An 11976-nucleotide genomic window follows, 5' to 3' on the forward strand; every position below is an offset into this window, starting at 1 on the left:
TAATGAGTTGATTTGTCAAGCCTATATCAAGGTTATTACCAAGCCCATAAATGCGCTTAAGCTTGGCTTGATTTGTATCGAGTGTTATTGTTTATGAGCCTATCCACAAACAATTTTTATGCTAGGGCTCAACTCATTTATTAAACAAGTCTAAAACTAAGACTCAAGCTTGGCTTGTTTATAAATAAACAAACATGAATAAGATTTTTATCAAATTAAGCCCAAACTGTTTATAAATGGCTTGATCTATTTACAGCTTTAGCTAAGAATAAACTTTTATTATATAAAACATGATATAGTATACAATTGTCGAGGAATAATTTATGAAACAAACTTAGGGGAATGAGTTCATCTTAAACATTTGGATAGAAAACCATGTCTATGATGAATTGGGTACATCCTGCATAGATGCATCACTATGCCTTGAACTTGAAGAAAGACTTCTATTGTCATCATGTACTATTACATCATTTGTTCCTTCAGTGGAATTCCTTGAGTGGTTCTGCATATCATCAATACTAGGTGAAGGTTGAAAAACGTCAGGACTTCCCGCATCATGCACCCTTGATTCTTCTCTCTTAAAGTGATGTGAAGAAAGATCTTTTTGGTCAAAAAGTTTTGCCATTTCAACTAATTTGGAACAGAAAGAGGTTGCAGTATTTTTGTCACTCAAAGTAGGCCAATGTGAGAAGAAAAATTTAATCACATAAACCAAGAGTGAGACCATGGAAGTGATTCCCGTGATGAGGAAGAGGCCTCCAAAGCTGTCCACTCCAAGACTAGGACTATGTGAAGAGATTGTTGTCCTTTGATCTTCGCACATAGTTTGACTTGAAAAGTACTTTCGCTCAATTGGTCCAATTTTCTCTTGGTCTTGAGTGACATTCAAGATTGCCCTTGAAATATAAGGGACTAAAGGAGATCCTTGTTGGAAGGCCTGAAGTAAAATGTTACAGAATTATTCCAATTTGAATAATATAAAAAAAGGCTTGAACAATACACTTTGATCACTAAAGGTCATTACTAAAAAAGTTTCTTGTTGGTTTTATGGCATTCTTGAAAGTAAGGGGGTTTTTTTTGGGAAGGAGAAAGAGAGACTTACAAAGGCAAATCCATCACTTTTGTAGGTCGGTCCAACCATAGTATACCTAGAGCAATACTTTGCAAGGAAGAGCTTGATATAAGGGATTTCACCGAAAGCAGCTGCAACTCCCCCATTGAGGATTCCTTTTGATAGTGCTTCATGATACTCCTCAGGTGTCTCATATGGCTTCAACTTGGACTCATCAAAATCTAATTGTTTCATTAGAAGCCCCTTAATGAATGAACCCTTTTGATATCCAACCAAATAACCTTTCCTTTTAATCTCTTTTACATCAACAAATGTAGGCTGCAATCTTTGTACTGTTAACATTGAGGTTAAGCTCGCCGTATAGCTTTGAGTCAGAATGAGTACCAAAAACATCCATATGATGAGCACAAATCTTGACAAATTATTTACCACTCTCTCCCCTGGTACCATTAAACTACTATTAATATATGCATGCATAAATAATATCCTTCTTTTGAACTAGAACAAACCAGAGAGAGAGAGAGAGAGAGAGAGAGAGAGAGAGAGAGGGTTGTAGAAAATTTACTGTGAGCAAAGGTAAGTGTTGAAAAAGAGAACCATAAAATCAGGCCAAGTTGTTGCTCTGGAGGGCCTCTAAACTCAGTGTTTACACGGTGTTCAAGAACCCATATTACCAAACCTGTAAAGATAAATGCTACACTAGTTGTTAACCATAGATTCAAGCTTAGTGGCCTTAAGAAAATCCACAAGTTTTTGTTGTCATCATCTTTCACCAAAACCACCATTGACACGCCTGATTCTGAATAAGGCAAAGTGAAATCAACATACAAGGAGCGATTAGCTACAATTGTTATGTCTCCAACAACAGCATCGTACCTCTGCATTTAGAGAGAAAGAGAGATAATTATCAATTTTATGGAATAAAAACACTTGGTCTCACTTTGTTGCATTTTATGCCCCACCAATTGTAGTTTGGCACATGATCTTTTTATTATTATTTAATGTACCAAAGTTAAAAAAAGAAAGAAAGATACTTGACGATATTCTACAATTGATTGAGCGAAAAGTGGAAGAGTGAGACATTGTAATTTTATTCCAATTTATTGACTATTTAAAAAGTTAGATTAAGTAACTAGTAAACAACCACCTGAAGTCATTAGCAAGAAGAAAAACATTTAAAAAAAAAAAAAAACCAAAAGGAAAAAAAGATGAAGACAAAAATACAACACACCTGAGTTTTAATTTGGTAAAGAAGTTCATCATATGTGCCATTACTCTGCCTATGTTTATTCACGTAGGGAATAAACTCATGAGAAAGGGGAAAGGGTAATGCATCTTGTACAGCATGGAACACATCAATGACGAACCCTGATATGCTAGGCTTATCATCAGTAGAAGAATGCCATTCCACCTTCAGGAATTCTTCAAAACTATTTCTTATTGGAACCCCAATCCTTAACTTTGTAGGTTGGTCTGTTGTGTATCCTGGCCAAATCGGTTGTTTAAGTTTGTCCTTTGAAGTTGAGTATGCCTCTTCACTAGTGTCATTCAAATCTAGTGAAAATCCTCTGTTTCCCGTCCAATATCCAATAATCCTCTCGGTTCTTCCTATTACATTGAATAGTTCAAAGGCTGAAGGCTCCAACTGCCCCTTAACCAAGTGAAAATTCCCGCTTAGGCCTTGAAATTTAGTAGTAAGAATTGTATTGTGAAGCTTTGTACCTATTTCCAAAATGCCTAAAGCTGCAAGATCAACATTACTGTTGCTAGCATTTTGCTTCAAGAAGCTAGAATGCACTATGCCAGCCTTTTCCACTGCCATAGCCAACGCCCAAACTGTATCATATGCCCATAATCCAAAGAGGTTTAAGCTAGTAGTAGTCTTGCTCCTTGTTTTGATTGAGGTTAAATTTCTCTTCCATTTTCTTTCAAAATCTTTAAGTTTTTTTGAAGGAAGTAAGTACGGCCTTATTCCCAATACACCTTGCATTGAGTCCATGACCTTTGAGCCCATAGGATCTAGCAGAGAAGATAATCCTTGTGTGATGATCCATGCATATCCTTCGCTCATCATTTCTGCATTCTTTGCGAGTACAAAGAGCTTGGAGCCAAGTGAAGCAGTCATGTGCACAAGAAATATTCTTGTATGATTTGCCTTTAACTTGTTAAGCTCTTCACTGATTTCAGTATTATTAGAAGATGGAGGAATGACACTTCTGTAAGGCACCCGAGTGTCAATCTCTTGTAACGCGTCCATTAAATAGGGAATTAAACCATTGCCATACTCTGTGTCTTCATAGATAGGGACAATTTCCCGCCAACCAAAGGCCTTAACAATGTCTACTATGGTTTTAACCTGTGCAGACTCATCTTGAGTTGTTCGTATGAAAAATGGGTTTTGGGATGGAGAAAGAAAGGGACTTGTGGCTGAAAAGGAAATTATGGGAACCTGAGATATGCGGCAAAGTTCTATCACAAACCTTGCTTGTGCTGACCTTTGAGGTCCTATAATAGCCTGAACTTCTTCATTCTTTATTAAATCCAATGCTGAATAACATTTCAACAATGAAATGAATGATTTAGAAAATGGAAAATTTACTGGCAATTTTCAATAACGAGGACAACAAAAACAATTATAGCAACAACATTCAATTATTTGAAAGATTTTCAAAAGATGATGGAAAATGTTTGTTAGAATATAAGCCCAATTAGATCCAAGAGTCCATTATACTATCTTTGTAGTTTATACTTTGTGCTTCATACTGCTGTAATTATGTACTTTTGTATTTCTATGCGCCTATATAAAGGTAATCTTTGTACGGTTTTACAAACAATCCATTGCGCAAAATTCAATCTTTTCAATGTTAACATGTTGGATCATCAACATGCCAAGAATTGTTTGTAAAAAGGTGAGGATGCAAATTCAAAAGGCTGGGGTCAATTCTGAACTTAAAACGAACCAGATTGCATGTTTAGAAGTTTGTTAGTACGTAGAGGAGCAAAATTCCCCTGAATCCCTGAATGTGCCTTGTTGGTGGCTTAGGGGCTGTTTGGATTTGTTTTTTTTTTTTTTGGTCATCACTCATCACTCCTCACTCAATTTTCGTCACTCATCACTCATTACTTAAAATACCCCAACTCTCTACACTCCACCCATTTGGTACTATCACTCAACTTGTTATCGCTCAAAATTTTCAACTGTTTGTGGGGCCCATATCTATAACTTGGTGCAGCTTTTACTTTCTTTCTTTTTTTTCCCCCTTCAACCCTCAATACCCAAACTCACCGAACCCAGTGAAAAAAAAACCTAGAAACCCAAACTCAGTGAACCCAGTGAAAGAAGAAGAAAAAAAAAAAACCAGAAAACCAAACTCATCAAACCCAGTGAAAGAAGAAGAAGAAAAAAACAAAAACCCAAACTCCCCAAACCTAGTGAAAAAAAAAAGAAAAAGATAAAGAAGACCAGACCAGACCCAGCGTGAAAGGGAAAAGAAAAGAAGAAGAAGAAACCAAACTCACTGAACCCAGTGAAAAAAGAAAAAAAAGAAGGGTCAAAAGTTGTAGCTGGACTCTGATCGTGGGACTCTCAGTGTAGATTTAATTACGGAAATATCATTGAAAACTGAGTTATGGAAACAAAAATTAGAGAATTGAGTGATGGAAACAAAAACCAAACGGACTTCTCAACCATAGGTCCTACCATTTTTGAGTTATGGGTGATGGAAACAGAGTTATGAGTTATGGAAACAACAAATCCAAACAGCCCCTTATATTAAACATCTAATTATTATGCAAAACTTATTACTTTTTTTTCTTCATTTTTTTTAAAGTAATTATACTTTTAATCTCAAAATTTGGAGTTATTTTCATTTTGGTCCATCAAATTTGATTATGCATTCTAAATGGTCATTTTGTCCATGTCCATGACTAATATGATTAAAAATTTATATTGTTTTACTGGCACTTAATGGTTGGATAAGTTACAGAGCTAGTCATGAAAAGATGAATTTGATAATAATTATCACACTTCTCCTCACATGTGAGCTCAGACCCCTCCTTAAAAAGGTGTAGTCCAGCATGTGAGATTTTTTACATTTAAAATTAGAGAGTAAAGACAATGATAAAACTCAGGAACTTATTCTAATACCATAATAAATTATCAATCGTTCCAAAAGTTCAAGCTATAAGGGAAAATAGTGAATATAATCATAATTCTAACATGGATGTTCATTTTGAAAATATAATCAAACTTGGTAGACCACAATGAAAATTCTCAAACTTAAAGAACCAAAATAAAAACAACAAACTTTTTAAGGTGAAAAGTGTAATTTAGTCCTTTTTTTTTTTTTTTTTTTTGGCGAAAAGCTAATATATTAATTTTTGTACTTTTTTTATCTTCTAGTGGGAGCCTTATACAAGTCTTAATTAAGTTGCTTAGACCTAAAACAAGCTTGAGCATGTGAGCATGTCCTTAGTTGCATGTGTAGAACATTTAGAAACGTACCTGCAGATGCTGCAGCAATGATATCATTCCCAGAATCCTTTGTGAGGAGAGACAGTCTTGTGCTATAGTTATCATTCACAGCATAGAAGTCTGAGAGCGCCATGGACATGTAGCTCTCTGCCACTCTTCCAACTGGGGACTTCAAATCAAGTACAACTCCTACTGGTATGACCTCCTTTGCCATCACCAAAGGCGGATGACCCCAGAGGCTGAGGCTGAGGCTGAGCAAGAGAAAGGATAGGAATTTAGAGAGGAGGGGCTTCTGGTTTGCCATTGTCAAACCTTTGCAAATTGGTAGCTAGAGGGGACTACTCTACACTTCTGATTTGCCATTTTCAATGTCGACTGTTACTTGTTTGAAAATTCGGCTGTTGAAGTTTTGGGGCAACTGACCGTTGACTGCTTTACGTGGCACTTTTTTAATGGAAAAATATTTATTCACATGCGCTCGTTCACGCGCAATATAATATTCGTATTTTTAAAATGTTCACATTTTAATTCATAATTCATGAAAGATTATGTAAAAAGAGAGACGTAAAATAATAGACATGCATGTAAATATCTGAGAAACAAGGCCAAAGCTTGGGTCCAATGTGTCAAATGCGCCTGACTTGTTGTGATGATGGCATTTGGCACCATCAGAACAAGTTGGGACAAAATGGGCTTCTGCCCTTTTCCACAAAACTAATTAGCCTTTTGCCCTTCTTCCCAAACTAAATAGGGAAATGTCCCTCTTTTGAAACTCGACTTTTTCAAAATCGAGTTAAACCCTATAGTGACGTTTTTAAGGACCTATAGTGACGTTTTTAAGGACCTATAGTGGCGTTTCGTAACTTGATATCCATAAAATCGAGTTATAGGCAATTTTATTGCCTATAACTCGATTTTGTGAATATCAAGTTATAAAACGTCACTATAGGTTCTTCAAACGTCACTATAGGTCCTTAAAAACGTCACTATAGAGCTTTAGAATTTTTTTTTTTTTAACTCGATTTTGAGAAAGTCGAGTTTCAAAAGAGGGGTATTTCCCTATTTAGTTTGGGAAGAAGGGCAAAAGGCTAATTAGTTTTGTGGAAAAGGGCAAAAGCCCATTTTGTCCGAACAAGTTGGATCCAAGCCAAGTCCTAGAAGGGCAAAAGCTTGGTTGCCTCAAATTGCTATGGTCGGACAAATTACGTACACACAATTTCAACAAGGACAGTTACCCCCACAAGGATTTGAAATAACCGTCAAATTCCAATATACACTCCGAATTTGTCAATGGACCTTGAATCCATTTTGTTGATCATTTGCATCATTATTTTAAACATGTGACCCTTTATCAATTTGCATCTCATTTCATTGTTCTTTTTAGGTGAGCTAGTTAATTTCTACCAAAAAAAGAAAAGAAAAAAACTGATATTTAATTGAAAATAGAAAAATCAGATTAGTTATACATTTAGCACTCAACATGTTGGACAAAATGGGCTTCTGCCCTTTTTGGGAAAATTAATTAGCCTTTTGCCCTTCTTCCCAAACTAAATAGGGAAATACCCCTCTTTTGAAAATCGAGTTTTTCAAAATCGATTTAAGCCATATAGTGACGTTTATAAAGACCTATAGTGGCGTTTTGTAACTTGATATACATGAAATCGAGTTATAGGCAATTTTATTGCCTATAACTCGATTTTATGGATATCAAGTTATAAAACGTCACTATAAGTTCTTAAAATGTCACTATAGGTCCTTAAAAACGTCACTATAGGGCTCCAGAATTTTTTTTTTTTTTTTTAAACTCGATTTTGAGAAACTCGATTTTCAAAAGAGGGGTATTTTCCTATTTAGTTTGGGAAGAAGGGCAAAAGGCTAATTAATTTGCCCAAAAAGGGCATAAGCCCATTTTGTTCCAACATGTTTGCACTATATTTCAAAATGGTCCCTTATTTTTCAATTTAGTCTCTAAGTTTTTAAGTGTGTGTCAAAATCGTCCTTGCTGTCAACTAGTAAATGGAAAATTATAAGGTGGCAAACAGAAACACTAAAATCAAGTGTTAATACTGATATGGAGTCCAAGTGATGGGTTTTTTTTTCTTTTTCTTTTTTTTTTTAAAAATAAATATCAACTATTGTAAAAAGATCACGTGCTACGTGCATGAGGAGCCAAATTTGGGAACTTCCCATTTGAAATCCTAGCCAATAGCAGCTTATGTTTTATTTTTATTTTTTAAATAATGTTAAATTGCCGCATGGGCTCTATATATTGTCAGCATAAGTGCTTGACTTTAGTCTTTCCAATTTTCAAATCATACCTTTTCATCCACAAGATGACTTCATGGCCTTTTTAACACACGTTTAAAAGACTAAGAATCAAAACTGAATTGAAACATTTGAAAGGTTACGGGAATATTTAAAACATGGGGCAAAACGTTGACGTCCAAATATGTAATTAAACCAAGAAAAAAAAAACAAAAAAACCTAGTTAATTAGTTCAACTTGCATTTTTAACTAGTGTTGAGGTCCAAAATATCCCAATGTTGTGTCAAAGCCCAAAACAACACAAAGGATTGAAATCTAGAAAACATTCGGGCTTTCAATATATATATATATATATATATATATATATATAAAGGCCCAAATCCATTAAGGGTCCATGGAAAGGGACCCAAGCCCATGAATGGACGAGCTTTGGACCTTACGAAACAAAGGAAAGAAGAAGTCTAGCCCAGCTGTCAAAGGTAAGAAAATCACTGAGGAGCCCGGGGAGAAAACTAGACTAGGACACCTAGGGATTCACAGGAACCTGGGATCCTTAGGATGTGTAGCAAGGCCAGGTTGGGATTGAGACAGTTTAAGGTGGCATGCCCAAAAACACGAAGAACGAGGGCAGATATGTCCCACCAGCCACCCAATGATATAGAAAAAAGGATCAAAAGGCTTGGGAACTAACAACTCATGAATAAGGAGCTAGTACCTCCGGGAACCCAAGAAGATGGACGATAAAGGAAGGTGGCTGTGGATCTTTCAGCCTGATGGAAAGAAATTAGCCCATTTGGGGAAAAATGACGTAGGGGAAAACAGCCAAAAAGTGGGTTTGAAAAGGTGAAATCTAGAAGTCTTGGAAAAAGAAAGATCAAAGGTCAACCCTCTAGGACCCCCTAGAATGGAAAAGTTAGTTAGGGGCTTTAAAAGAGGGAACCTTAAAAGAGGAAAATAGTGAAGAATGAGGAAGGGACCAGCCACCAATGTTGCTGACACAACATTAGTTCCAGTACCCAAGGGAGTAAATGGAGGAAATCAATGGTACCCTAGAAATCCTAGGATGGCGCTATAAAAGGAGGGGCATCCAATAGTGAACGGCATTCAGGAACAATAAATTAGAGTGAAAAATCCCTGAGAAAGCTCTGTTAGAATTCAAAAAAGATAAAAGAGAGGGAAAACACCATCCGGGATCCCCAAACAACCACTAGATAACACACTTGGATTCAAAAGGATTCAAACTTCGTAAGTCTTAGAGGCTTGGAGAGCCATCTAAGTCTATGATTTTTGAACTTATTTGGACCTTGTAACATGTCCTAGTGAGCATGATGTATTACAAAATTAAGAAAATAATGAAACATCCCATACTATCTTAAGAATCCCTAACATTTTTATTTTACTTTTCTTCCTCATTATTGTCATTCTTTATTGTTCTTTGCTATTCAATGCGCATATATTTTCTATATGTTAATATGTATGTGTTGCAGGATCTACGCTTTGTGCACAAATTGGTTCGAAATTAGCCTAACTTAGCTGCGATGAACCAAGCCTAGTCCCTTAAAACACAAAGCATTAGGCCCAGGATCCCTGTTTGCTACTTGGGCCTGTGTGCTGTTCAAAAAAAAAAAAAAAAAAAGAACCCACACAACTAGAGAATATTATACTTAATCTTTACTAAGAATATGATTTTACTAATGTTCTAAGATTGAATAATTTAACAGTTAATAGTTAACATTTAGGTAATTTGTTCTAAGAAGTGAGAACAACTCTGTATTTCCTAATTGATACAAATGTAGAGTATGAACGTTTTCTTTTGTCAAATTTATTCTTTGACTTTAATTTCTTTTAACATAATACATCATTATTGGTAAATTTTTTACTTACTTTTATAAAAGGTAGAATATTACAATTCTCGATCCGATCCTATGATCCTATCCATGAAACCCTCTCACCAATCATATATAGTATCTTGATTTTAACAACTATGTTTGTGAAGCAAATGGAAAAGTGAAAGACGTTGAATCTCATTCTAGGTAGAATCCATCAGAAATAAAGAAACATCATTTTATTAAAACCTGTAGTGCTGAGACCATGATGATTGCTCTTATTATCAAGCTAACATACTAACAAGTTTTTGTTGTAGGCAGATTGAGATTTGAACTTCAGATCTTTTATTCGACGATAAAAGACTTTACTAGTTGATCAACTAAATGAAACCCACAAATTGTAAATATATTTAAAGGCTTCAAAAAACCTATATTACAAATTTACAAGTAAAAAATATTCATAATAGCAAATCCTAATTGACATCATACCATAATAGGACTCTAATTTAACTAGGAAGAAGTCCTAAAATCAAGGAAACTAAAAATCATAAATCGTAAATGTCACGCACCGAACCCAACTATAAAGATAGGCACGTGACAACTGTCGCACGCTTATAAAGTAAGCACCCTACAAGTGTGCAAGGCCTTCTTAGCAACTAAAATTTATCCTAAAAAATTAAATCAAATAAATCCAAAATACCTCAAAATTATTTCTTTATGAATAGATCTCCAATAATTTAATAGGAACAAAATCCCAAACCTCATGTACATAATGCCAATTGGTCAATAAATATAAAACTATTAGAAGATCATCCAATCCCAAAATCACTAAGCTTCTTTTCCTACTCACAACACGACATCAAAGGCCCAAAGCTTGCTATTCTTCACAATTTGAAACTAGAGGGGAAAAATGGGTGAGTTGACAACTCAATAAGTAACCAAAATCCTAATAAGTTCTATCAAGCAATAGATCTGTAAAGTAATATGATGTAATATGAGTCTTCAAAAGTTATGATATACTATGGGTTTTCAAAAATAACTAAAGAAGTTTCATAATCTTAAAATAATACTTTGCAAATAGATCACATAGTTTAATCTTACAATTATATCATAGATGGTTTAGAAAGTAGTCAGTTTTCCATATATCAAAAGTTATAACTTACAATAGGTTCCAAAAATACATAAGCAGTTTTAACGACTCAAAATAGTTAAATATTCAAACCTAATTCATATTCTTAACAATCTTATGACTATGGTCATGCTATCCCCGTGACTGGGTATCAAAGTACCAATGAATAACCCCCATTGGTTTGGGTATCAGAGTACCAATGAATAACCCCCATTGGTTTGGATATCAGAATACCAATGAACAACCCCCATTGGTTTGGGTATCAGAATATCAATGAATAACCCCCATTGGTTTGGGTATCAGAATCAATTCATAATCATATATATGAAATCATAGTTTCTAACAAAAATATATCTTATTCAAATACGTATAAATATATATATATATATATATATTCAATATTCAAATATATTTGTGATATTTCTATATTCTTACTTTAAATCAATATAGCAAAAAAAAAAAAAAACACACACACAATTAAATAAAATAATTCTTATATTCTATGCTCATATGTATTTGTGAAAATTCCTTATTCTTTACTTTGAATTAGTATAGCTAAAAACAATTAAATAAGATACATCATATATTTAGTAATCAGATATATTTGTGATAATTCTTTACTTGAAATCAGTAATACAATAGAAATAAAATTGTAACATGTGTAAACAATTTTCTTTTTTTTTTAGGAGGATATATAAACAATTTTCAGTAGTTAAAATACGCACAATAAAACCAATTAGGATAAAGTTACTTACCTCTAAAAGCTATTCCAAAAGAAACTTTTCCTTAACAATTTCTCTAAAATCTTTAGATATCACCTAGGCAATTTTCAAACACTATACTCAATAATCAAATAATTCAAGAAAACTTATAACGGTATCCAACCAGAAGAGAGACTATTCAAAATAACCAATAATTACCCACTATCCACTCACACCAATATCCCACGTAAATTTACAATATTTTTGCTCTCTTTATTTTCTGCCACTAATAGTTCTTAGGAATCAAGTCTATAGTTACACCATACCTATAGGCATAAAAGGGCCAAAAGTAGATCACCCATTATTATATTCGTGAGTTGATATATATATATATATAATCACTTAGTCAGACCTACTGCTTCCCCTTTACGCCTCAACCAACCAAATAAACAAATATAATAATAATAATAAAGAAAAGGAGTTGGTAAATCCATTTATCATATATACAT

General features: G+C 34.3%; 1 protein-coding gene across 1 annotated transcript; it reads right to left on the reverse strand.

Moving 5' to 3' along the window:
• Positions 1–379: 379 nt before the first annotated feature.
• On the reverse strand, positions 380–5859 carry LOC115973961 (glutamate receptor 2.8-like). The gene is made up of 5 exons (XM_031094198.1): positions 5577–5859; positions 2304–3619; positions 1638–1950; positions 1103–1512; positions 380–937 (listed from the first exon to the last, which is right to left on the reverse strand). Exons 1-5 carry the CDS (start codon positions 5848–5850, stop codon positions 380–382), a joined length of 2871 nt encoding a protein of 956 aa, XP_030950058.1. The 5' UTR covers positions 5851–5859.
• Between the last annotated feature and the right edge of the window lie 6117 nt (positions 5860–11976).

This window comes from Quercus lobata, chromosome 2, assembly GCF_001633185.2.
Source record: "Quercus lobata isolate SW786 chromosome 2, ValleyOak3.0 Primary Assembly, whole genome shotgun sequence".
Classification (NCBI taxonomy): domain Eukaryota; kingdom Viridiplantae; phylum Streptophyta; class Magnoliopsida; order Fagales; family Fagaceae; genus Quercus; species Quercus lobata.